The following is a 27,561-nucleotide window of genomic DNA, read 5'->3' on the forward strand; positions in this document are numbered from 1 at the left end:
GCGAGGTTTGGGGGGAGAGGAGACGGGGATTAGACAGGGTTCATGGAGGGGTTTGCGGTGCAGGCGGCAGCTGAGGGGATCGGGGAGGGTCAGGGGGACACACATGACTTGTGGGGTGCTGGGACCCCGGCCCGCCCAGGGTCATGCGCCCGGAGCTGGGGGGCGGGCGCTGGCTGCAAGTCCGGGCCGGCCGCGGGCCGCAGGCAGCGCCAGCCGGGGGAGGCAGCCAGGGGCGGGGGCTCGGCAGCTCCAGCCCAGAATAAAGGCGGGCGGCGGGGCCGCAGCTCCGGGGTGGGGTTTGCGTCGTCGCGGGAGAGGCAGACGAGTCCCGTTAGCAGGAAGCGCGGAGCCCGCAGCAGCCGGAGCGGAGGAGCCGAGAGCGCCGTGTCCAGCCCGCCGGGAAGATGCCTAAGACGGTGGGTGCCCGCGGGCGCTGGGCTCGTCTCGCCGGGCGGGGGGCTCGCAGCTGCTGGGGGCGGCGAACGGAAGCGGCCGTCTCCGCTCTGCCCCTGCGGGCCGCTCCCTGCGCAACCCTTCCCCGCCCAGCCGTGCCAGCGGGGCTCTGGCGGGCGCCCGGGGCGAGGGCTGGGGAGGGGGAGCGGAGACTGAGCTCTGTTTCAGGGGGGGGGCAGGGCAGGCCCCCGCCCGGCTCAGCCCTGCCCTCCCCCCGGCCGGGTTCAGCTCGGCGTTTCCCTTCTCGCGGCGGGGATTTCACCACCGCTGGCCGGTATCTGATGTGCGGAGCTGGGGGTGGGGGTGTCTTTCTTTTAAAACAAGCAACACTCCCTCTTCAGTTGAACTTCGGGGGGTGGTGGTCCCTGGGCCCGATGCACTGTCTGCCACCGCTGCCCAGGGTGGGGTGGGATTGGCTCGGGGGGGAGACAGCTATGGCCGAGATCTTGTACCCGTGGCTGCTGCCTTGCCCCGGGATCGATTAAGGGCGCGCTCTCTGGCTAGCTACTTAGCGAAACAGGCGGCCGGGCCGAGCTTTTGAGTCTCCCGTGAATGATCACATTCATAGGCGGGAGGGGCTCCTCCGAGGCGTGGACACGCGCTAAAACGTGGGTAGGGCTGTGGGCAGCCATGGTGGAGCATGTGCGGTTCCTGCCGGGTTTGCAAACCAACCCCAGCCTTCCAAAAAGTGTTAATTGGAGGTGGAGTAAATACAGTATCCCCATTCTCTTCCTCCCTCCCCCGTTCTTATCATACCAGTCAGACTTCCCAGAACAGCGGGGGCGGGGGGTGGGTGGGTAAGAGTTTCTGCCGTGTAAATGAGGGAGGAGTGAATCTTCAGAAGAGCTGGGCTGTGTTGGCCCAGCTTCCATTGGATGAGCTGCTAACTGTGAGATGACTGTCAATGGGTGATTCATAGATTCTGGGACTGGAAGGGACCTCAAGAGGTCGTCGAGTCCAGTCCCCTGCCTGCATGGCAGGACCAAATACTGTCTAGACCATCCCTGATAGACATTTATCTAACCTACTCTTAAATATCTCCAGAGATGGAGTTTCCACAACCTCCCTAGGCAATTTATTCCAGTGTTTAACCACCCTGACAGTTAGGAACTTTTTCCTAATGTCCAACCTAGACCTCCCTTGCTGCAGTTTAAGCCCATTGCTTCTTGCTCTATCCTTAGAGGCTAAGGGGAACAAATTTTCTCCCTCCTCCTTATGACACCCTTTTAGATACCTGAAAACTGCTGTCATGTATCTATGGGTGTGTGTGGTGGAAATCAGCACTTTGAGACTTGCTTCTGGCTGCCCTTGGGGAGGTGGCTGACTGACTAATTGTGCAGTTTTGCAATTCTCATCCTGAAACTACCCACAAGCATTCATTTTTTTCTTCTTTTTGAATCAGACTTTTCTTTCTATCTGTCTCCAGCATTGACGGGGCTTTATTCAGCCTACACAAGTTTACAAGCCTTTCTATAACTAACACTGCTAACCCCTGATACTTGAAGCCTTTCTGTAGTTCAGGGATCTTCTTATGAGTGTATTTCCTGAATACAAATTTACTAACCTCTTTAAAGCCAAAGTATGGGGAGTTAAAAATGCATATAGGCTGTAGTCTCATAACTCTCAGTATGGCTAAATCTCTGCCATAAAGAACATAGGGGTTGGTGTCTTTATAACTCATACTTAAAGTCTCTGTTTGACTGAGTTGCTAGGGAGCCTTGTCCCAACTTGATTCAAAAGTATTTCTTGGCTGGGGAGAACCGAGTGCTTGAGAAAGTTTTGTCAAGTCCATACTTGACTCTTTCTTTTTGTAGTAGCTTAATGATGAATTAGAAGGATGAGTTTTTTCCATTTTCAATTTCTCTTGCTTGGACTCAGAACTAGTACTTATTTTCCATTACTGGAAAATGAAAGGGTCAAACTTGTGGGTCTGAAGATTTTCCTGCAGTTAAAACTTAGTCTACAAACTACATTTTAAAAAACACAGGACAAACAGCCCTTTTTTAAACATAGAAAAACAAGCAAGTACCTATATCTAAGGAAGCTATCCTGAACTTTTGAAGATAATGTGATTTGGGTTGAAGTACTTCCATCATACTGCAGGAGTTATTGATGGATATGGTTACTGTGCAAACAAGCTGTATCCAGATTTATGTGCCATGTTGTAATAAAGTGCCTGATGCAATTTCAGAATCTCACACACGCCCTAGACTGAGTTCATGTGTTCAATCCGTTGCTTCCCCCTCTTTGCCCAGGGGCTTGGTTCTATTTTCAGAGCAATTCAAATAGATGCAGATATGAAAATCCAAGCACTTCATATCTGCTGTATGTTGTAACTTCAGATTCTGAAGCAGATTTAGAAGTTGGCTGTTTAAATGTGCACCTAGCTACCAAAGTGCAAAATTGTGGGCTCATTGGAATGAGGCAGTAGCAAGTAGCCAGCTTCCCTCCTGTTTCCTGGCCTGCCTGTTATAATTGCAGACCTAAAATAAAATGACACTTCAGCCTGCACTGCAGATAAATTATAGTTCAAACATTTTCAAGCTGTGACTCACAGGAAATATAGGCAAAACTATGTAACCATTTCTCTAAGTGAAAGTAGCACACTATTAGTAGTCCTCCTTCTTAAAACTTTTTTAAACAAAATGGCTGAAATTCACAGAGTAAAATATGAGCTATCTTCCTTCAAATCAAGGTCAAACATGGGTGAAACCTCCTAATAGTTAGAGAGAGCTTTAATATGAGCCCCATTGCAAAAATAAATTGTGGCGGAGCCAGTTGGAGCAAATGTTTCAGTGAACACTTCTGGCTGGGCAGGAAAAAATTGATAGAATTTCATCAGACTCAGAAAATGTGCTGCTGTGGTCACTGTTTGGTCTAAGCATCAAAAACTGTTGCAGTTTTTTTAAAGCATCTACCAGCCAGGCTAAAGTTTAACAGAGCTAGATAGAAATCACTCTTCCTTCAGCCATTCCATCATTTTTTGGAATTGGCCAAATGGCATTAAACTTTGGTGCACTATTAATAGGAAGGAAAGCTCCACTCTGTTAACCCTTGAACTAGTGATACCTGTGACCTTTGAGATGTACATGGGCTCTTTGTCAAGCAGTCAGCACATTTGTGATCAAGGGCGGGAAATGGCTCCCAAGGGCTGGTCCCAAGAAGATTTGTTATGGGGTGGTGGCTGGCACATTGGTGTTTATACAGGATATGTAGAAAGTCCATTGTGATAATGCCTGCTAATCCTGCGAGACTCTTGGGGAAAACTGCATCTGGCTTCACAGCTGAATTTAGAGAGCTATCCTAAACGGGTGTTGCTTCTGGCTCACGATTGTTCCTCGTTGTGAAAGATCTGTGTGATGTATGCACTGTAAGCAGTTAAGGATTACATGAAAGAGTAGGCTATATACTTTTTTGTTCCCACATATTAGAGGAGATGGTTGACTGTTTAAAGGCTTTCCCAAGTCATCCTAAGCACTGAAGACTCTTCCCCTTTGTCATTAGAGCCTTGCTTACTGGCAAAGAGTGGGAGCTGGTCTCACTGTGACTGGCTAGTGCTTCTGGTCTGTCACTAACCATTTCATGCTTGGTAGAGCTGAACAACTACACTCTGTTCCAGAACCTAATTGAGGTGAGTGAGCTGTCACTGTGAAAGCTGGTTCAAAACCTCATTTAATAACTTGTAGCTATTGAAATTAGCTTACCTGTGGGGGAAGCATTGCTTCATAGAGCTAGTATTTTTCTCCTTTTTCTACGAAATGGGGACATGAGTTAGATTTACTGTCACTGACCTTGGCTTGTAAAGGGGGGGGGGAATAAACTAGCTCTGATTTACTTTGAGTGGATTACCAGGTCCAGTGTAACAAACCTAAGCGTCAGTCCCACACGAAATATTCATTTACCTTTGGATGTTTCTGATTCTATCTTACTCTGTAAAGACAGTTGGGCCACTTAAAACTTGTTGCTCATCATCACTATGTCTTAAACAGCTCAGTTCTTAATCACTCTACAACCGCATTTACACCACAGGGGAATGGGATTAGCCAGAACTGGCTTGTCACAGAACAGTGGCTCTTGTAGACCAGGCCCAATCATTTTATAAGCAAGGCCTGGGCTAGTGCTCATCTGCTTTTTGTTTTAGCAGCATTTAAATGTTGCTGTCTGGTAGATGAAGTCTCTAGGGCATTAGCCCTTTAGTACCCTCTAACCCAAAATGTCCATGAAAAGAAAATCTAATTGGAGAAATATGGAAGCTTTTTAATAAAAGAAAATGGGGAAAACATTTTTACCACTTTACTAATTTGTCAGTTTAAGCCTTTTTTCCCTGAAGAGTAACACTGCTCTACAGCCAAAATGCTTCTGAAATAAATGTAGTCAAACTTTACTAATTCTTGGTCACTGAGAATGAAAATGATGCTTAAAATTGTTGATTGGCTCTAGTTTTCAAGATATGCTATTGGGTCAGTATATACGACCCTTGACTTGGGAATGGGGGAGGATAAGTGAGTTATAAAGGGAAGGGATCTCAATTTAAACCAGACATGACTAAAATACATCTTTGACTGGATCGATGAATAAATCTATGACTGGGTTTGGACAGTACTTGCTTTTTAGGCAGAACAATGGATGATGTAATCTGAAGCTGGTATTGCGTCATATGTGATATGAATTGCATCATGTTATTCCTAGAAGTCAGAGATGATGCAATCATAATGAAGCTTACATCACTTTGCTGAACAAATTGCCCTATATCAGCTCTAGAAATCATACAGTGTCGTGCTCTTATTTGTCAGTGTTTGATTTTTGCAAAGGGACACATTTCTGTTTAGCCAAAGTGAGCAGAGATGCCTCGTACTTATGTGAATAGTGCAGATAACTTCTGCTATGTTTGTGGTGAAGTGACTTTTGCATCACAAAAGCGCAGTATAACCACTATGGTTAAGAAAGCCTATCACCTTTATTTTGGCTGCAAAATTGGAGATCAGGACAAGAGGTGGGCCCCACACATATGCTGCAACACTTGTGCAACAAATCTTCGCCAGTGGTTGAACAGGAAAAGGAAATCTATGCCTTTTGCAGTACCAATGATTTGGGGAGAGCCAACAGATAATACCAGCAATTGTTACTTCTGCATGGTGCCTCCAGTTGGGAAAGGTGTGTCAAAGAAGAAAAAGTGGACTGTGCATTATCCAAACATTTCATCAGCTATATGCCCAGTACCCCACGGAGAAGGACTGCCGGTTCCTGATGCACCAGAATCATTCTCACTTGAGTCAGACGAGGAAGAGGATGAAACTTCTGGTCCTGAACCATCAATGTCACAGGACCCACATTTTCTCCCATCCTCCTCTGAACCACACCTTATAACACAAGGTGAACTGAATGACCTTGTCAGGGATTTGGAACTACCCAAGAGTAAGGCAGAGCTGTTGGGCTCCAGACTACAGCAGTGGAATCTCCTGGCAGGTGATGTTAGGGTTTCCATGTTCCGTGACCGTCAAAAGAATCTTGTCCCATTCTTCTTCATGGAAGGTGATCTTGTAGCCTGCAACAACATCGATGGTGTGATGGCAGCCCTCAACATCGTTCACGATCCAGATGAGTGGAGACTGTTCATTGATTGATCGAAGACGAGTCTTAAAGCTGTTTTACTGCATAATGGCAATGTTTTGCCATCAATTCCAGTTGGTCATGCAGTCCATATGAAGGAAACCTATGACAACATGAAACCACTTTTGAGGTGCATAAACTATGACCAACATCAGTGGCAGCTTTGTGGCGATTTGAAGGTTGTTGCTCTCTTGCTTGGTCTGCAGACTGGATACACAAAGTACTGCTGTTTTCTCTGCGAATGGGATAGTCGTGCAAGAGATTCCCACTACATCAAGAAAGTTTGGCCACTCCGACAGTCATTGGAGCCTGGGAGGAAAAGTGTTCAGCATCCACCACTTGTTGAATCAAGGCAGATTTTGTTACCACCCTTACACATCAAGCTGGGTCTGATGAAGAACTTTGTCAAGGCCATTGACAAAACACAATCAGCTTTCAAGTACCTCCGTGGAAAATTTCCAAGGTTAAGTGAAGCTAAGATAAAGGAAGGTGTCTTTGGTCCTCAGATTCGTGAACTTCTTCGAGATGATGCATTTGACCATGCACTGTGTGGCAAGGAAAAGACGGCATGGAAAGCCTTCCAGTTAGTGGCAATAAATTTTCTCGGCAACAACAAGGCAGACAACTACAGGTTATTGGTGGAAAACCTCCTCAAGGCATACAAAAGCCTTGGTTGCAACATGTCACTAAAGATACCTTTTTTTTTTTTTTTTTTTTTTCCCTCCCACCAGGACATTGCAACAATGGAGAAACGCTATCAGGGCAAATGGAGCCCATCAATGCTTGCAGACTATTGCTGGACAGTGACAAGAGATGCTCCATTTAATGAATAAAAGAGACCAGGCAAGAAGCGCTGAGTAGACACTGAATAGGACTAAACTATGTACATAATAGTCTTTTGCCTTTTGTTTCATAATAAATTTTATTTATATAACCCTTTTGCTGATTTTTAAAGTGTTACATAAACATCATGTAAAGCAACCATAAAGACATGAAAAGACCTAGGTTTACAATTTATGATTAAAACTCTATCTACACACTATACATAGACATAAAATGTAAAAACTTAAATATCTTAGAAACAGTAGCCAATCAGTTGTTTTAATTGTCATATTTGAATTCAGCACATCAAAATACATAATAAATAGCACATTTTATCTCTGAAGCAGATGACTTCTCAAATTGTAGACCAGTGTAATTAATTTTGTGGCCTTTGGTTCACTATTCTATATTTCCACTAATCCAGTATAGCAAAACTGCTGCTTAAGGGCCTTGTAATGGCTGGTGTTCCTTTTTTGGTTAAAACTGGTGGCCCTTGACTTTGTCACTCTTAACTATCCTTGTGGCGTCTTCCGTTGCTATTCTCCAATATTGTGTATATACTTTGTTTTCTCTTGCTGCCTCCTTTCCAAACAATACTGACCAAGTTTCTCTAACATTCTGTAAATCACTGAATTTTCTTGCTCTGACAATCTGTTCAAATCTTAATGGTACAGTAACTGCATACAGTGTTATACATGTACTTGACTATTTTATACAGTTACAGAATTTACTCTAAGACTTGACTTTTGGGGTCTAGTGAGAGGCAACCATATGAAATGCCTGGTGAATTATAATAGACATTCTCTGCACCTCTGGAGATCTGGGTTCAAATCCTGATGTGTTGCCAAGGAACATTCAAGGCATCCCAGATAGCTTGTCTTCTGTCTTAACTAATACAGAACAAAAGGGTTTCCATTCTGAGGCTCCTTATGACTTGGGAATCTTGTCTAACTTTGAAAAGTGCTGTCTAAGCATTGATCTAGCTTGGCTGCCTGAATCACTAGCTTGTTATGCAAACTCAAGTTGCAATCTATTGTCCCTCTGCTCTGCAGTCTATCTGATAGGGCCTAAAATGAAAAGGCTGCATTGAGAGCCTCCAAAGAACTTTCTTTTCAGGGAAATCTATTAGGTTGCCTGAGGCATCTGGGAATTTCAAATACCTTTTTTAAAAAACACAAACAAAAACAAAAAAACTTCAAATTGTATTGGGTTATGATTGGCTACATCTAAAACAACATTCAGGTATGGTACCCTACCAGTATACAATTGATTTTGTTTTGGTACAATAACAAACTCCTGTGGCAGACATAATTGTTTTATTGAAAATTCCCTTCTCCTTTCCTGTCCCATTGCATCTCTTCCAGCAAAATGACTAACATGGACTATCTGGAAATAGTGGTGTATTAAGAAATTTGTCTTTATTTTAGAATTTTTAAATGGGGGTAAAATCAAGCACTCTGACTAAAATGTCTCAATCAATAAAACTTTATTACCCCAAAACCCTTTAATACTTGTGATGGGCAAAAGAAGTGGAAGCTGAATGGTCAAATGACAAAAGGGCTGATTATTTTGCAGATCAGCAATCTCTGAAATGTTAATCCCTTTGGAACAGCAGTTATCATGGTTTCTTGGTGTTATATTTGGGTTCTGTATTGCATCTTGTATATAATGTGCAGTTGTAGCTTTGCACAGTGGGGTGAGCTGAATGGACTCAAAACAGTATTAACTAGGATTTTCTGGGCTTTGGCATTTAAATAATGCACAGGGGGTTACAAAATCCAATTGATGGGTAAAATAACATTGACTTGTTTAATAAATTCTGGTGCGTTTTTCCCACACACAAGCCAGTGGCAGGGCAAGTTTCCCTTACAACCTCAGCCTCAGCCTGGGTGCCTCAGCGTTGATTTAGAATGGTGTCTGGTGGTGGGAGTGGGAATTCAGTCATTCACCCAAATTCTTGGTTGAGACTAACAAAAGGGGGGACTACTTACCAATGTATTTTAATAGTGGGATAGCTTAGTACCATCAGATGACTTGAAAAAAATCATCTTTAATACAAAGTCCTATGTTCCCTCTTTGGCGGGGTGGGGTTGGGGATTAGGAGAGGAGGGAAAAGTGGAATTCAACAAGAGCTTTCTTCTAAATCCCCAAAAGTCCTGAAGCTGAATAAATTGGTTTGGGTTTTTGTGGCAAATCGAATCTCCAAAATGACCAAACCAATTAAAGTTACATTTTGTTGCACATCTAACTTCCCTACAGCATTTTGTCCTTACTCTCCCTTCTGAAAAGAGAACCCTTTTGGATAGCATATCTGGCTGGCCACGTCCTGTGGAGAACCACCATGCAAAAGCAGAATTTCAGACCTGACCCTTCTGAGTAGTGACCAAAAGTTATCACTAACATCTCTTCATATCTGACTTTTGAAATACATTCATGGTCTTTGTTCACTTCTTGGACAAGTGTCCACCTGGCAAATCGCCACTATAACTGATCCCCTTAGCCTCCACAGAAGTGGTAAAAAATCGATGAGCCGGAGCCTGAACTCCCCCCTCCCCCTGCACTTCTGGACCTTGGCTACCACAGACTGTTCTAGGTTCTCTAAGAAAATAATGGCTAGATCAGTGTTGAAGCATACTTAAAAAGGCAGCATGGGTATGCTTTCACAGCTGTTATTCATACCATAATTCTGTGGAGAAACTGAACACTTAATTCCCCAGGATTGCTAATCCAGCACCTCTCTCAAACACCAGAGTATTTTTTTCCAATTGAATTGCAGGCAATTCCTTCCTTGGAGAAGCAGGGGTTGAAGTGCTTTCTCTGTCATGCTGACTCTGTTGCTTCTTCATATGTGTCTGATTAACCCCCTCTGAAGGTAAAGAATTGTCTTTTTTTAAAAAAAAAAAAAAAAAAAAAAAAGAAAGAGAGAGAGAAATATCCCTGCTTAAGATGCCTTAATATGGACTCCTTTTTGACAGGAAATGGCACAGCTGCCTCAAGAGGAAGCTCTCTGTTTCAGATGTCTCATGTATAATATTTGGTGTGAAGCAAAATCTTGCTGCGCAGCTCTGCATAGCTCGCTTAGCCCTGTGCAACTAGCAGGAAGTACAGCGAGTTAGCCAAAACTTCGTAAGGTGAAGGGGAGGGACTCCTTATTAGCCTGTTGTGACTTATTTTTAAAGCTGCTTTTTCATCATGAGCTGCTGGGATCTGAGCATCTCTGCTCTCAACTGACTGATAGTCTTCACTGTGAGATTTGATGTCTGAGAGGTGCCTTCTGGCTCCACTCCAGCTTCTGAAGGAAACTGATGACTAAAGGCTTCCTCTGAGCCACGTCATCTCCTGGACCCTTTCCTGGCTTGGTACCACTCAAACAGCCTTATTTGGCTGACTTTCTTTTTCTTCCTCTGTGTGCAGCCAAAGGGCCTCCCTGATTTTTGCACAATAAAGTTGCTGTTTGAGATTAATCATAACCCTGACAGTTACAATAAGGCCGGCTTGGAGAAGGTCTCCAAGATTCTCACAACTCTGTGGGTATGTCTACACAGCAACTAGCCATTCATGGCTGGCCTGTGCCAGTTGACTTGGGTTCAGGCTGTGAGGCTGTTTGATTGCTATGTAGACTTCCGGATGTGGGCTGGAGCCCAAGCTCTGGGACTCTACTGCCTTGCAGGGTCCTAGAGGCTAGGCTCCAGCTGAGTCCAGAAGTCTATACAGCAGTGGAACAGCCCCACAGCCAGAATTGACTGGCATGGGCCAGCCACGAATGTCTAGTTGCTCTGTAGACGTACCCTGTATGTTACCTCAGGCTCTTCCCCCCCCATCCCCCCAGAAGTATCTAATTCACATGGTTGCTTTTAATGTGGTGTGCCAAACTCTTCAGGGGGCCTCTGTAGTAGGGTTAGCCCCCACCCAGGAATAATTCAATTTAGTGGTTTGCTTTTCTTAAGGGATGTGTTAAAACAGAAGACCTGTGGACTAGATTCACTAAATGCCATTATAGTGGCTTATATTTTTACAGTGATCTTGTTCTTCTAAAGCAGCCTGAAGTTTAAGGAGGGGGGGGTGGGTGTGTGTGTGTGTGTGTGTGTGTGTGTGTACAAAAGCACTTCCGTGGCTTAAACCTTTATTGAAAACTGACTTCAACTGTGGCATTGCTGAATGGTCTGGCTTTATAAACCCATCCATCTGACTGCAATAGCTAATGCTGATTCTCTTTTGCTATAATGCTTAATATATCTTCCAACTCCACTGCCAAATACTTGTAGAAAATAGGTCACTGGCAGGCGTGGTGGTGGTGAGGAGGAGGAGGAGAAGGAGGAGGATGATAAAACCATAGCTCTAGAGAGGAGGAGGAGGAGAATCAGCTGCAACTGTTCTGAATTTTGGTAACTGAAATTAAGCAAGGTTCTTAGGCTTTGAAACCCCCCCTCTTGCCCCACCCCACCCTGTGTAGCTGTAACATATTGTGGGGGAGATCCAACATTGGCTGTTTTACTGCCCAGCCATAGGATACTCTTTAGTCTACCTTCATCTAGGTATTTCTCTCTTACCCACACATTTGGGTGTCATAATGGCTATCCTGGTTTGGGTTTTTAAACTTGATGGTACAAGCTGACTAAATACTAATCTGGATCTTTTGAGGACAATGGGATGGCTCCTGCAGGAATCTGCAGACTTAAATTACAGCAGTACTCAAAGTTGTGCTAGTTGCCATACAAACCTGTAAGAAAACAGTCACTGTCCTGAGGAGCTTACTTCGTAGAAGGACAAGTGTCTGAAGGGTGGGGAAAGTAGAATGAATGTATACACTGTGGGGGTGGGAGTGTCTGGCAGTATCCAGCTGCTTCTTCCACTAGCCCAGGGGTGGGCAAACTATGGCCCGAGGGCTGGATGCAGCCCTCCAGATGTTTTAATTCAGCCCTTGAGCTCCTGCTGGGGAGCAGGGTCTGGAACTTGCCCTGCTCTGTTGCTCCAGCTAGGGAGAGGGGTCAGAAGATTGCCTCACTCCACGTGGCTCTTGGAAGCAACAGCATGTCCCCCGTCCACTCCCTACACGTAGGGGTAGCCAGGGGGCTCTGCACACTGCCCCCACCCCAAGTGCTGCTCCCATAGCTCCCATTGGCCAGGAACCACAGCCAATGGGAGCTGCAAGGGCAGCACCTGCAACAGGGCAGCATGCAGGGCCACCTGGCCACACCTCTGCATAGAGCTGGAGGGAGGACATGCTGCTGCTTCTGGGCCAAAAAGTTTGCCTACCCCTGCACCAGCCGTTAGTAGCTTAAGAGGAGGAATTTGAATGGAGAGGTTAGTTGCTGTGCAGATCAGTGAAGGGAGTTGTGAGAAAGAAAGCATGAAGTGAAGACTGTTGGGGAGGGTGGAAGAGGAGAAACAAAGCATCAAAACTGGCATCGCTGGAACAGAGGTACAACATGGCAAGAGACCTGGGTTTAACTTCAGTAATATGGTATGTGAATCCCACAAAATACAGACTGGACTACAAATTTGGTAAATGACCCAGACCCCTTGCCTGTTGCAGCCCCTTAGTAAGCAACAATTCAGAATCTCCTTGAGATCCCATGCATACTTTAATGAAAGCTCTTAACTCTGTTCCAGAAACAAACTAGATTATTCCCTGAAGCTATGAGACATGTCTGACACTGAAAATCACTAACCCAACCCCTCTCGTCCTCCCTCTTGCTTTACCACTATGAATCACTGCCCTCTTTCCTCTGGCTTGGAAGGTCTCATTAACTTGAGGAAATTATTCAATATAGGAAAAAATCTAGCAGTGAGTAGTCTCATCAGTGGTGTAGTAGTTATTTAAAACTTTATGGTTTCATGTGGCATAATATAATGCATCAAAAGCTGTGCCAAACTCCTCCCTGATGTAACTTGTTTACACTAAGAATGAATTTGGCCTCTTAATTTTATTGTCTGTTCTAGGGCTTGTCAATTTCCCATGTAGACCAGCAGAAATATATCAGTATAATTATACTACTAAATAGGTAGCAACACTGACAAGAATTTAGATTTAAAAAAAAAAAAAAAAACTCAGCATGGCAACTGGCCCAATTCCAGAATCTGGTCTGTTAAAATGATCTAAATAAATGCATTAAGAAATATGTATGTGTGTTAGGTCTGTCTGGAGTGGGCTGGAAAATGGAAGCTGCTAGAGTTCGCAAAGTATTTTTATCTCCCCCTTTTCTCTACTAAATCTTGACATTTTTTTTCTACCTGTTTACATGCTGGGTGCAGAAGACATTGGTATTGTAAAAATCTGCAGTCCTTTGTACAGCCTTTTGACTGGTATACTTTCACCACAGGAAAATTCCTCTACTTTAATATCCTTGTATCTCATACTGGGATGAGTGTTTGTTTGGCTTTTTTAATTGATACAAAGTGGTATTTCTGAGGAACGTAGAGGCGCTTAAAGAAGCTATAGTGAAATGAGACTAACTTCAATGCACTTCTGGAAAGTTCCTGCAGTTTTCCTTTAAACTTAATCAGTATTCAGGATGCTTTGGCTACTTAGAGGTTCAGGAAAAGTGCAGATCCATGAGCTCTTAATTTAAACTACTATGTCCTATAATGCAAGCACTCTTTTACTGTTCAACCTGTGTGCAATATACAGATGGGTTTTATGACTGTGGTCTCTGAAGGAAATAAACTGTATCTGATAAACCAGTTAGCACAGCCCTCATTAAGCTCTTCTTGCTGTGATAGAGCTGCTGGTGAACACCTCTCATGAAAACAAAATTTAAGCCACTGTCCAGATTGAGTGTTTAATCCAAAAGATAGATGGGAGAATACAGTACTTTGTAGAGATAAAATTAAGACTTTGATAGTAAATTTTATCTGGAAGTTCATAATACAATGATGGGGCATTTTAAAATGCCTAAATTTTGACATGGAAAAATATGGTTACGGAATGAACAGTTTAACTACAAAATAAATCCTTCAAGGATTACTTTAAAGATTACATTTAATAGGGTTACCATTCGTCCGGATTCCCCCCGGACATGTCTGGATTTTTGAGCTAAAAATAGCGTCCGGGGGGAATTTGTAAATGTCCGGACTTCTTCTCTCCCCTTCCCCCCCCCCCCCCCAATGCAGAGGGATGGTGCCACTTACATGAGGCTCCAACAGAGAGCCGAGCTCCTCTTCTCTGAGGCAGAGCTCACTCCCTCCCTGCATTCGCAGATCACCTCAGGCAGTCTGGAGCTCTTCAGCTCAGGCAGTTCCTGAGCAAGCTCACAGAGACTTTAGGCGAAGGCCAACAACAAGGGGGGCCAGGGGGTCAGAGAAGGGGCAGGGAAGTTTTGAATGGGGCAGTCAAGAGACTGGGGGGGGGGAGGGTTGGGAGTTCAGGGGGGCTTTCTGAGGGAGGGTGTGGATAAGGTTTTGGGCAGTCAGGGTACGGGTAGGGTCCTGGGGGGCAGTTAGGGGGGGTCTTAGGAGGGGGCAGTTAGGGGATAAGGAACAGGGATGCTTAGGTAGGGGGTGGGGTTCTGGAGGGTAGTTAGGAGCAGGGGTCCCAGGAGAGGGCTGTCAGGGGGCAGGAGTGGGGAGAGGGATCGGAGCAGTCAATGGGACAGGGAGCAGAGGGGTTTAGATGGGTCGGGAGTTTTGGGGGGGGGGGGGGGCAGGGGGGGGGGGGTGGTGGGAGGGGGCGTGGGAGTCCCAGGGGTCTGTCTGGGGGTGAGGGTGTGGATAAGGGTTGGAGCAGTCAGGGTACAGGTAGGGGGTTGGGTCCTAGGGGGCCAGTTAGGATGGGGGGAGGGTCTCAGGAGAGGGCAGTCAAGGGACAAGAGGCAAGGAGGCTTAGGTAGGGGGTGGAGTCCTGGGGGGCAGTTAGGGGCAGTCGTCCCAGGAGGGGGCAGTCAGGGGACAAGGAGCAGGGGGAGGGTTGGGGGTTCTGAGGGGGGTGGGAAGTGAGAGGGGCAGGGCTAGGGCAGGGCTCCTCCCATCCTCTTTTTTTGCTTGCTGAAATATGGTAACCCTACATTTAACAAAATGGGTATTATACCAACTGATAAGGTACCAGATATATTTCAGTAATCAAGATCAGGTTAATGGAATGTTCAACTTTATTGAAATAATCTGCAGCTATTTGGGGGGTAAAGGGGGAAACAAGTAACTGTGTAGGAAAAATTGTCTCAACTGTGTCTCATAATATAATCATTGGAGTGTTGGGCGGGGGGCCGCGGGAATTGTATTAAGAAAGGAATTGCTCCTTGGTATACAATAGTCTTTTCTACATGCTAACTACATTCTGTTGTGGAGGGTGAAGATAAACTAGCATAGACCTTCTACTATTTTGCATTACAAAGTCAGCCATGGGCTGCTTTTAAAGTTTCTGATGGATTTAAAAAAAACAGTTTTGGTGACTCTTCTATTCTAACACTTCTATTTACTAGTTCTTAATTCCCTCCATGTTGCAGTACTCCAAAGAGGCTTAGTCCAGGTTTGTCAAGAAAATAGATTTTAAAAAAAGCAGTCTGGACTGACTTTATACTGAGTTGAATTCTGCAGAGTTTGGATTCCTAAAACTGTTTGGATCCAAACATAAACTACCTACTGAAAGACGGTAAGGATCACTGGCTGTGCAGACAGGCGTTCACTTAAAGAAAAACTGCATTAAGCTCACAGTTTGCTAGCCAGCAGTTTAAGGACTTGCTTCACACTTGCTATAGTTTATAAAGAGTGTCTGCTGTAGCACTTGTAAGGATTTGAAAACCAGGCATTAAATCTGGTGTTTCCCTTTCAAAGAGCTATATTTGACTACAGCACATGTGAATGGATTTCCACTAAGGGCTTGTCTACACTGCAACTGTTGTCAAAACTTTTTGTTTTTCACAGGTACTTAAAACCCCTCCCGCCCACCCTGAAAGACAAAAGTTTTGCCAGGCAAGTGGCAGTGTGAAGGCTCTCCTGCAGACAAAGCTACTGCCGCTCCCAGGGCTGGAAGTATTTTTTTTGCTGACAAAATACCAATCAGGGGCATTCACACATGCTGTCTTCTAGCAACAAGGCTGTGTCGACACAGCCTTGTTGCTAAAAGCTGCATAGTGTAGACCAGCCCTAAGGCAGTGGTACCCAACCTTATTACACAGGAGAGTCACAGAAACCTAAGCATAACCTTGTATGGGCCAAACATTAAAATGTGTGGAATCTAAGATTTTAAAGTCACCTGTATTGATTTATATTCAGTTCAGCTTGTTTCATATGTATTAGGTTGTTTATATGTAGTGTTAGTTTACATTTGTGTAAACTAAAATGATGTAAACATAACAAGGCTAATGAATCTGCCATTAGTATATTGTGTTGATGCAGGCTCTGGGTCTTATGATATGCTCTGGAGGGCCATAGATTGGGCACCCCTGCGCTAAGGGAACAGCAAGTTTGAAGTGGGGAGGGGGCAGTATTATGTAACCTGTTTCCAAAATGGTTTGGGTGAGGTCAGAGAGAATTATTAGATTTCTGCATATTACAAGTCTTATGGCTTCTGAAGATATGATGTGCAATTAGATTTTGGTATCAACCCTGTAATTGGAACATAGCTTAATCCAATATCTTTGCTTTCTCCTGAAGGACACATGACCCACCTGATGAGCTTCACAGGGCTGGTAAAATAATGCAGAAAGTAATTCTGTAATATATATTCACCAAAAGCAGTGAAATTGATCGGTTTGTAGGATAATAGTCATTCAGTCAGGGAGTAGAAGCTTTTATTGTATCCGTTAAGTGACCACTCATATACAACAAATCAATAATTACAGTGAAAAGTTTGCAAACAGGGTGAAACTTTATGTAAACTATTCACTGAATACTTACGAATAATTACATTCCTAGTAATCTGGCACAGTGCATGAACAGAAAGAAGATGAATATTCATTTGATTATAAATTGATCAGCTTTGCTTGTTTTAGATTAAAGTATTGGCCTTTGAGATGTTTTCAATGGACTGGCATCCCATTAAAACTGGAAAATGGTAGGAATTATACTGCAGTCCTGCAAATATGAATGTCTCAGATGTTAAAGATTTTGAGGGTTGTGGAGACTTGCTCAGGGAGGCTGGTTGCAAACTGTAAATATTAGTCTTACCTATTAAGACCACAGTTCAGTCCTCTAGGTTTATCTTGCTGCTGTTAATGCCATCAGGCAAACTCTTGGTGAGCAGGGAGTAACATGCTCTTTTTATCCATTATGATGGTATCAGCAACATGAAAAACCTTAACTTATTTTCTGAGAATAAGAAACAAGTTGTTTGTGGGTTTTTTTTTTTTTTTTTTTTTTTATTTAAAGCTGAAGCATGCTGTCATTTGGCCCATATGCCTTCCAAAACAGACAGCACATTGTATTTTCATCTTTTAAAACCTCTTTAAAAGCATATTGCTTTAACTTTTTAAGTGAGCTGCTCAAGAACATAAACTGGAAGTTCCATATTTCAATCGATAATTCTTGAATTGGTGTGTCTGTGAGTCTTCATGGTATCTATCTGGGTTATCACTTGGTGTAGTACCAGTTGCTGTGGTGTGAGTGTCTACAGTAGTACACTGTTATCTGCAGTAACTGTAGAAAAATTAATACTGAAAGAGGGAAGGATTGTAATGCCTTGTACCTCACTGTCTCTTTTGGCTTGGCACTAATAACCTTTGGCGCATCACATGTTCTCAAGTACATCCTCAAGCAAGTCCCATCAGAAATGGTGCATCAATTTGCATACCCCCATGTCCAAACAGAGGATTGAATTAGGATCTTTCATAACTCTCTTAGGAAAAAGTTCCTCTTTTCTTTATCTCTGTAACATGTGTGCTAAAGTGCCTGTCCTGAGCTACAAGTGCCTCTGGCATAACATAAAAATATAACAAGACAAATGACCAAATGCTGATGATCCTACAATTTTGGGATGAGTAACCAAAGATGAGGTGAAATACTAACAAACTCCACTCCTTGCTCAGACCCCAAAACTCTTTCTTTACCCAGGAAATGGTTGAGATACTCACCTTTTTTGAATATGGCAAACAACTGACCAATGCTAAATCACTAAGATGGGGAAATTTGACACACAATCTTTGTAATGTTTCAAGCTCTCTACCTGTGTGGGTTAATTTGGTTTTACCAAATGTAATGTGTGTAGCCTTCTGAATTGGTGCTATATTTTGCTGTTTGTATGGGTGTTAACCAAGCATAGCCGCTTCTGTCAATAAAGACCAGTGCAGCTTGTTCAGGGGCAACCTGTAGCTACTGGTCTCAGCTCTGTGGTGGTGGTCTCCTCCTTGCATCTACTGTGAAACAAGTTGCATTTGTTTTCTGTATGACTTCTTAAACATTCCAGTATGGAATTCTTAAATTTTAATTGCACATCTAGAAACTAGCTTCACTGGTCATGAGCATAAAACCACTCAGCAAGTAGGTTTGACTTGCAAATAGGGAGTATTTCTTACTCCTCCTCTTAAGAGCTGCATTTTGCTTCTGTACTTAAAAATAAGTATGAAAGGTGGTCTTCATTCCAGCTGCAATATTTCCTTTTTCTGAAAGGTATGACAAATACTCGAGTGGCCATACAGGAAGCTTGGGCCAGCAACCTTTAAAGTAAACTTGTTGCTGTGCACACATGTGCAACCCCTTCTCTCAATACCCCAAAACTGATACTAGGACATGGGTTTAGATTTAATGCTACTGCTGTAGTGTTCACAACTCTAGTGAAATATACTTCAGCATGCCTAAGCGTTTCTCTCCAACCATCCTCTTTCAGTTGCTTGCAACTTTCTCAGTATCAACTGTTGGATGAAATGTTCTTAGCTTGATACCTGCATGACGATAGGACTCTGTGTGGGTGACAGGGAAAGCTGGGCTAGCACTGTTATAAGCAGCCTCTTCCAACAGGTCTAGTACCAGAATGGTTGGAGAGAGTCAACACTTAGCAGAGAATTGCCTTGAAGATGTCTCTTCAGTGTTTTAATTGGAATGGTTTTTGATTTGTCCCTGTTGAGTTTGAAAATCATCCATAGCTTAGGGATAGAGTAACTTTTTAACAATAGAAGTCCTTTAGGACATTTAATAATAAAAGGAAAAAAAGGACTGTAGCACTGCTTGCCTCTAGTCTAGCATCGTGAGTTCTGGTATTTTTGTATAATTTTTTTTTTGTATGAATTAAGGGATTAACTTTCATTGAAAATAGCCAGATATTGAGCAGGCTGCCTCTGCTATCCAATTCATTTTCTTAGGACATGTCTGCACTCCAAACACCCCTGCAGTGCTGGAGCTATCGTGCCATAGAGTAGATGCTTCCTACATGCATGGAGGGGATTTTTCTGACACTGTAGGTAATCCAGCCACCTAAGTAGCAGTAGCTAGGTTGACAGATGAATTCTTCTGTTGACTACCCAGAACTATGGGTGGTGGAGGGGGGTGAATTTTTTCAGAACCCGTGGGGCACCCCCCCCCCCCCCCAGCAGTGTAACTAGGCAGATCTAAATTTTAAGGGTAGGCCAGGCTCAGTCTTGAACTCCCACAGCCCTTGTTACTCCAGCCTCTAACACAGTGGTCCTCAATGTGGTGCCTACGGGCGCCATGGCACCCACCAGGGCATTTATGTGCACCTGCCTAGTGCCCAGCAGAGGAGAGAAGCTGCAGCCCTGCGCCTGCCATGGACAGAGAACTTCAGGGCTGCAGGCTGTGGGTGCCGGTGTTCTCTGTCCCCGGCAGGCGCGGGGCTGCAGCTCCTCTCTAGCTTCTTGAAGCCACGGCCCTGTGCCTGCAGGGACAGAGAACTCCGGGGCTGCGGGTGCCAGTGTTCTGTCCTTGGGGCTTCTCTCTGCACTGCCCAGATCTGCCTTTTGGCTGTGGAAACTGTTACTTTGTTTTTAAGATGGAGAGTGCCTGTGTGATACTGTAGCATGTGCTTGTTGTGAGTTCTGTCTAAACTGATTCAGTTTAATCTGTTGCATTGTTCAAATACAATGAATGAACATGAGACTTAACAATGACTCATGCAGCAGGTGCTTTCCCCCATCTTATTGTCTACTAGCTTTAGTTTTGGATTTCCCTTCAGTTGCCCCATCCCAACTGACTAAGAAGTTATAGGTGGTTGTGAAAGAAGAGCGCTTTTCCCTCTTCTCTCCCCCACCCATGGAGGGGTCTTAGAACACGGTCTAAGCCCTCATCTTTGGGAGAGAGACTTCCTTCGAACTACCAGAATGGACTCTTATAGTGACCATCAAACTTCTGGGTATTGTTCTGTAACTCTTTTTTTACACACACCCTTCCCTTTAAAAGGGATCTCTCTGCGTGGGGCGGTGGGCAATGTTGCAGTCACCACAGGTCTTAAAAGTGACATGAGCTCCTCTTTAGTCAAATTTTTTAACTCCATTAAAAAAAAAAAAAAAAGCAGGGGGGAGGGGGGGAAGAGAATCTACCTGCTCTTTAAAAGGTGTCTCCTATGGTTTTTGGAACCTCTTCACCCAGATGCACTGATCATTGCCTCCTCTAGGATGGCATTGGGTGACTAATCTTCTTCCAGCATGGGGGAACAATGCCCACTAATACTCTTGGGTGGGTCTGAACAACCTCTGAAATATTACTAAGCATGTGGACCGTCACCTGTGGATTACAAACTTGAACTTTTCCTTTGAATTCCCCATGGTGTGTACTTCAAGGCACTAAGTAGTTCATGTTGCCTCTAGAAAGACATTTGGGAAGTGGGTGGTAGCCTGATTTGTATGCTTCTGGAAGGGAACTCAGATTCTCTTGCCTACAGTGACAAGTCAGACCTGAAGGGGAAAAGTAGCTTTGAGTGTTCAAAACTCTTCATCATAATCTTCAATTCTAGCCTACTTGTATCTTCTGAGACCTTCTACAGAAATGTTACAGAGCAGTTCTCAAATAATTACAGCAACATTTTATTGTAGAGATCCTTACAGCTCCACACCCTCCTCTTCCCAAGCCATGCACACTTTGTATTATCTTAAATAACCCCTGAGCCTTTGATCAAAATTAGGCTCTCACCACAATTCAGAGGAAGGTAGGAAGGAGAATTTTTTTTTTTTTTTAGTCCACAGTAGTTACAGAACCAGGATAAACTACTTCTAACTTTCAGTGACTGAAGTGATACAACCTCTTCCCAACGTACCTGTCCCCTGTGTTTAGAAGAGCAAGTATTCTCTTTTCCCTTCTAAGCTTACATTATAGAGCAGTTTAAGCCACCTGTTAGGGAGAACTAGATATCCAATTTTCTGTTAGACATTGAAACCTAGCTGTAGCACTGCTGAGAGGCTAGTATTTAAAATTTGCTGTAGTGTCTACTGGCAGGTGGATCCTTTTATTGAGATCCCCATTGTTTACAGCAGTTGTGGCTAGGGTGACCAGATGTCCCGATTTTATAGGGACAGGCCCGATTTTTGGGGCTTTGTCATATATAGGTGTCTATTACCCCCCACCCTCTGTCCCGATTTTTCATACTTGCTGTCTGGTCAGCCTAGCTGTGGCTGAGAATTTCCTGGGGGAGGAGTGAATCTCTTTAAAGAGATTGAGTGGAAAGTATTAGCAAATTTACTGTAGAGAGCAGCCCTGCACTGGCAGGGAGAGGGAGTGGATGACCTAATCAGTCTTCCCCCATTTCTACCCACTACTTAACCAAAAGCTAATAACCCTACTTATTTATTTCAAACTTGTTCCAAAAAATGGGTTGTAGTTCAGTGTTTCTTAAATGTTACCAAATTTTGACTTTCCAAGTCCTTTATGATTCTCAAGAGTGCGGGGATGCTAAGAGTCTTGCAAACCCTGTACAATACCTGTACGTTTCAAGTATTTTCAGAGCTTACTTTATAGTTCTCCAGCTTGCTTTTGACAGAAAGCTGCCCATCAAAGCCAGCACTCTGTACAATGCTCAAGTCATAACAGCTGATAATGGATTGTATTAAACAGGAGTACTGTTTCAATATTCACACCCCTCTTTACAATTCTAGTTTGTGTGTGTGTGTCTGTTAAAAAGCCCTTATAAATTGGCACTTCATGCATCTAAGTGATCTGAGCATCCAGATGCTACTTAAAATGCCCAAATCTTGCCATCTTCTGAAAACTGGACTCTGTATGTTTCAAGGGGCATATGAATACCTCTGAGGTCTGAATATGGCTCAGTGTTCTAGGGAAGTATCCCCTAGGTTAAGTAGATTTTTCTTACATGAAACCAGAATCCCTCTGGAAAGCTTTACTTTGGAAAGTAATTAGGAGCATATGTATTATTTTGATGTAGTTACACCAGTGGGTGTGTGGTGGGTGCTTGTGTTGTAGCAATGCAGCTTACTCTAGTAAGTTACTAGAGTACTCTACCAGTGAAGTCTCATTCTTGCATTGCTTCAGTCCTCTACATTGGAGGCTTGCACCAGTCTGACTATCTGCATGTAGTTACAACAGTGCAAACACTTGAAAATCTTCCTAATATGTAGGCAGGCACTAACATATAAAAGTAAGGTTTGGTGTTGCAAATGAGTTTTAATAAACCATAAATAACTCTGGTGGGATTATACAAATTGAAGTTAATGGGTGGTGTCAGGACTGTCCTTACCCATATGCAAAGTACACAGCTGTGTAGGGCACCAGGAAATTTGGGGCACCAAATTTCCTGGTGCCCTGCACAGCTGTGTGCTGCTCCAGCCCCTGCTCCACCTCTTCCCCATGGCCTCTGCACCTTACTGGCCCCTGCCCCACCCCCCTGAGGAGTGCAACAGGGCTGGGCCTGCACTCACCAGTGGTGGGAAGTGCAGCAGCCCGGCCCCAGCTGCACTGCCGGTGAGTGCTGGGGGGTGGTTTCCCCCTGTTCCCCAAGCTAGCCCTGCTCCCCCACTGCCACAGAGGCCTGGGGCCAGCCCTGGCCCCCCTGCGGAGGCCTGCCCCCCCCAGGGAGCTGCATGGGGCCCCAGAATAACTAGGGACCACCCTGGGTGGGGTGGGAGGCAAACGAACGTTGGCTTTTGTTTTAAGTCCCCCCCACCCCCCCAACAACAAAAAACCCCTCACCTGGCACTTTAGTGAAATCCTGCCTTGTATGGAGCCACATCCTGAATGGACTGATGAATCACTCCTCCTGAATATGAGACCCTAAAAGAAAGAAAGTTAGAAGATTCTAACTTTCTCTGGAGATGAAGTAGATTCTGAGAATCCCAGAACCTACTTAGTAATCAACAGCTTTACTTTAGGTCTCACTGCAGACAAATCTGGAGATATGCCTCAGACAGGACAGGCACACTCCCGCAGTGAGTTCATCTGTGTTCATAGTTCCTAGAAATCTGGTTATTGGACAGTTCTAGAGCATATTGAGAAACTGCACAAGTACTTGGTGTGCCCCACCAAGGCATTGATATAGATGTCCGGTACTGGCAACTATCTTCAACTGTTACGTTGACCTACAAAGATCATAAAATACATCTGACATGCCAGAAGTGACCACCTCTGTTGACCAAGAGATTTAACTAGATGACAGCTTTGTAAAAGGTTTACACAAATGCTGTAGAATTGTATACGAAGGGATGGTGTGCTCCCCCTCCACGCTCAGAGTGTACATTTTTTGTACATATGTATTTTTTCTCTCCTAAAAAGCAGTTTTGGAATTTTGCGACTAGAGAAGTTATTTTTTCCTAAATTTCTTCCTCAAAACTTTTTACTTTTTATATAGCTTATGAAGCTGGAATTAGCCATCCAGTATAATAAGCATAGTATTGTTGGGTGCTGTGGGATTCTTGTCTCCACACATCCAATGCACTTCAGTCTTCAAAACCTTGATAGGCAAGATCAAAACACCTGCTTATGAGCTGCTCATAGTTTACTGGTGTGATTTGGCCAGAGGCCCCTGAGCAGTAGACTAAGATCCTAAAATCTTAGTTCATGACTGAATCCAGATTGAAATTTGGGAGTCTCTAACGATCTAGAAGGCTTGTTTGAAATTTATGCCATCTTAGATATGGAGAGAGTATGATACACCAGATCAACGAAGCAAATGGAATGCCCCTAATTAGGAGCAGGGAAATGTTGAAGAGACTTCATAAATAGAAAAATAACATTGAAAAATATTTAGTTAGTGGCTGCTTCAGGCCATCTGAAGAGACTTGCCTAGTGTTTCACTTAAGCCACTTTTTGTCTTCCCTGCATTTTGATCCTAGCTGTTACTAAAGCACATCCACCTAAGCATGTAGTGATTCCAAGATATAAATCGCCTTGAAGTGGCTGTGTCTAGCTTGGATCGTGTCAGCAGAGACCACTATTGTGCATCTGTCCCAATGAGCAAGTATACCTCTACCTTGATATAACACTGCCCTCGGGAGCCAAAAAATCTTACTGCGTTATAGGTGAAACTGCATTATATCGAACTTGCTTTGATCCACTGGAGTGTGCATGCACCCGCCCCCCCCCCCCCCAAGCACTGCTTTACCGTGTTACATCCAAATTTTGTGTTCTATCGGGTCAGGTTGTATTGGGGTAGAAGTGTACTGTAAACTGGTGTGCCAAGCTCCTTTTCACTCCCCCATCTGGGAAGGTAAAATCATGCCCCAAATGGCACAGTTCAGTTCTTTCCTCCAGGCTCCTGACTGCCTTAAAAACAAAGATTCAAAACTGCATTATGCAACCCAAAACACTTGTGCTGCCCCTCAGGGTCTTGTGTAGCTGCTGGTCCAGGGCGTTAGCCCTTCTTCCAGGATTTCATAGGGAACTTCTGTGCCCTGTCAAAGCTTCCATTTGACAGGTGCAAAGAGCCCCTTCCCATTCCCAGGTCCTTTCCTGACTGGCCCTTGCCTAAGAGGCAGGAAGCCAAGTATGTGATTTCACATAGGCCATGTCCCTGGCCCTAATCTTGTGCCCTGAAACTTCAGCTCTTACTTTTTAAAAAGTCCAGAGGCCATACTAAGCACACAGACTTGTACATATTCCCAGCATACATATGTCTCACAACCCCAAATCTGGTCTGTTTTCAGACAGTTGTCTCTTGTTACAAATATGGAAGGGGACAAATGATGGCAACTACTTCAAGCTGGATTTGGCTCTCCTGAACCGGATGTTGAACATGTGGTGAGGGGAGATATAATGTCCTCTTTCCAGAATCACGAAAGCTTATGCTCTAATAAATTTGTTAGTCTCTAAGGTGCCACAAGTACTCCTGTTCTTTTTGCGGATACAGACTAACACGGCTGCTACTCTGAAACCTTTCCAGAATCTGTTTGTCAATCAAAATCCAGAAGGAGCACAAAGCTTGTTGGTATCTACATGTCACCCAAGTAGCTGCTCTGTCTGTATTGTGAAAAGCAATTATTTTAAGGGCTTATTTTCAAACCCTAGTGGCACAGGAACTTAAGACAGCAGCTATATCACAGGAAAGTAAAGGGAGTGTGCATGAAGATTCTATTTATGAGAAAGGAAATGGCAAAAATAGAGGAATTGACTTGTTACCCAAGGCTGTGAATAACATTTGCAATAAGTGCTGCCATAAATATCTGGACTTGACTATTACTCTGAGGGATCCACCCATAATGTTTTCTTTCTGGTTTGGTGTTTAGTTTTGCAGTTCCCCCTTTTTTAATTTATTCCCGCCTCTTCATTTAAGAGGGTGGGGGACTGCTTGTGCGCTTCCTGGTTGACTAGCAAGTGGCCACTGTGTTGAAACACAGATTATGACTGCAAGAAGTGGTTAACCCTGTATCACTTGGTTGGTTAGGAAAGAATTTTTGACATTTAACTCACAGAATTGGAATTTCCAGACAAACTAAATGCAATAAATTCAGTTACCCTCCACTGATGAATTTTGCTTGTAACCTGTTGAAAGGGGCAAGTCCCGCTGCTGGTGGCTAAAACCAAATGACCATGCTTTAACTCTGACACAACAATCTACATGTCCTCCTCATTCCTGAAGGGAACATAGAATAGTAAAATCCCTAGTAACTATTATAAATCAAAAAGGTAATATCTCCAGAGTTGTAAATCTCTAAAACTCACCTTTCATTTGCTGAAAACTAATTAATAAATGTTGAGGTAGAACCTCCTTTTTATGGTGTTCCCTGTTAGTGCTTGTGTTGTCATAAAGCCACACTACCATAGTTTTGACACTTTTTTTTTTTTTTTATATCCATACCAATGGGGAAAAAAGTGTTACTGAAACATGAGCATGAGGAAACAAGGAAACCTGTCTTTAATTGGGTGGGATGAATGAAGAAAGCTTCCTTCTCCTCCCTTCACCCCTGGTTTTAAAAAGGTCTTTAACAGAACTCCAAGCATTCTTGACTCCTCATTGGACTGGGATGGTGGATATGCTTGAAGCCTTAGCCAGACTGTGGTATGGGTGACTCTCTAGCGTAGGGCATTCTTGTTTCATTGAGAAACTTTTGCATTTAGATATTCTTCACATGTTGGAGCCTACTGCAAAAATCCAGAAACTTTGATTATATACATATAATGGAGTAGGTAAATACCAATTTGCTTTAACAGTGGCAGGAAAGACTTGCCAAACACAAAACTGAGCTTAATCAAGATTCTAGGGGTCTGATTGTCATAGGTGCTAAGTGCCTACAACTCAAGACTTGCATCTTCCATTGGATTCCTCTTAATTGTTTTAAGAAAGCCCAGCTTGGGTGTGGTAGTGCTGCTGTGATAAGTCATTCCCTAACTGGCCTCTCTATGGCCTTGGCTACACTCGCAGATTCACAGCGCTGCCGTGGCAGCGCTATGAAGCGCAAGTGTAGTCGCACCGCCAGCGCTGCGCAGAGCTCTCGCAGCGCTGCAAGTACTCCACCTCTCCGAGGGGAATAGCTTGCAGTGCTGCAGGCGCTTTATAGCGCTGCACTTGCTGCGCTGGGGGGGGGGGGGGGGGGAGGTGTGTGTGTGTGTGATGGTGACAGGAATGGGAATAGAATGCTCAGTCCTGTGTTTAGATAACAATAAGTAGAGAAAACAGATGCAATTCTCTAGTGGTGAGGGGAGCTGTGGTAACTGGACATTCGTGTTAACAATCTGGAGTATCACTTAGATACAAATGCAGAATAAGATGGACTGTCATACTGGGGATATTTAAGTTTTGGATACTTAAATGTACTTGCCTCTTTGTATCTCCACTCTTGCTAATCCAAGTTCTTGGTATTTTAACGAGTTTCCTTCCTCCTATCTTCTTGTCATGCCCCCCTGCTTATACACACACCTATCACAATGAACCAAAGTAGAAATAATCACTTTGTGTAGATTGACTAGTTCTAGGAACACCTAATATGGGTCGATACATGGTGGCTATTGGCTTAAGAGTCTTTGCTCTTTGGACCAAAGAATACACTGCAAGTAAAGAGGAAGAGGTTCAGGCTGGAGGCATCTTTAAGCAATCTTCAAGACCAAGGACTGTATTTGCCAATTAAATGGGAATTCCTCCCTTGTCTGCACTTGCCTATTTCTAGTCCCTCTAGTAAGCTCTCCCAAGGTGAGGGAGGTGTTGCTGAGGCAAAATGACAGTGTGGAACAGACTTGATCCCAAATGACAATTGTTACAAATGTCATAAGGATACAAAAATTGCCATGAAGAAATAAAAGCACCCAAGAATATTAAAAAGGAATAGACACTCTTCCCTCTCCAAAGTAATCAGTGTTTCTGTCTGAGGCCCTTGGAGGGTTGAAAAGGGGGCCATAGGGGTGCCTAATGTGGAGAAT

General features: G+C 43.9%; 1 protein-coding gene across 1 annotated transcript in view; it reads left to right on the forward strand.

The window, feature by feature from the left end:
• The first annotated feature begins 272 nt into the window (after positions 1–272).
• Positions 273–27,561, forward strand: part of MSN (moesin) — a 76,383-nt gene continuing 49,094 nt past the window's right edge. The window contains exon 1 of the mRNA XM_034781081.1: positions 273–416. Coding sequence (XP_034636972.1) covers positions 405–416 — 12 coding nt within the window. The 5' untranslated portion in view covers positions 273–404. The remainder of the gene's footprint in view (positions 417–27,561) is intronic.

The sequence above is a fragment of the Trachemys scripta genome, chromosome 9, assembly GCF_013100865.1.
Source record: "Trachemys scripta elegans isolate TJP31775 chromosome 9, CAS_Tse_1.0, whole genome shotgun sequence".
Lineage (NCBI taxonomy): Eukaryota > Metazoa > Chordata > Testudines > Emydidae > Trachemys > Trachemys scripta.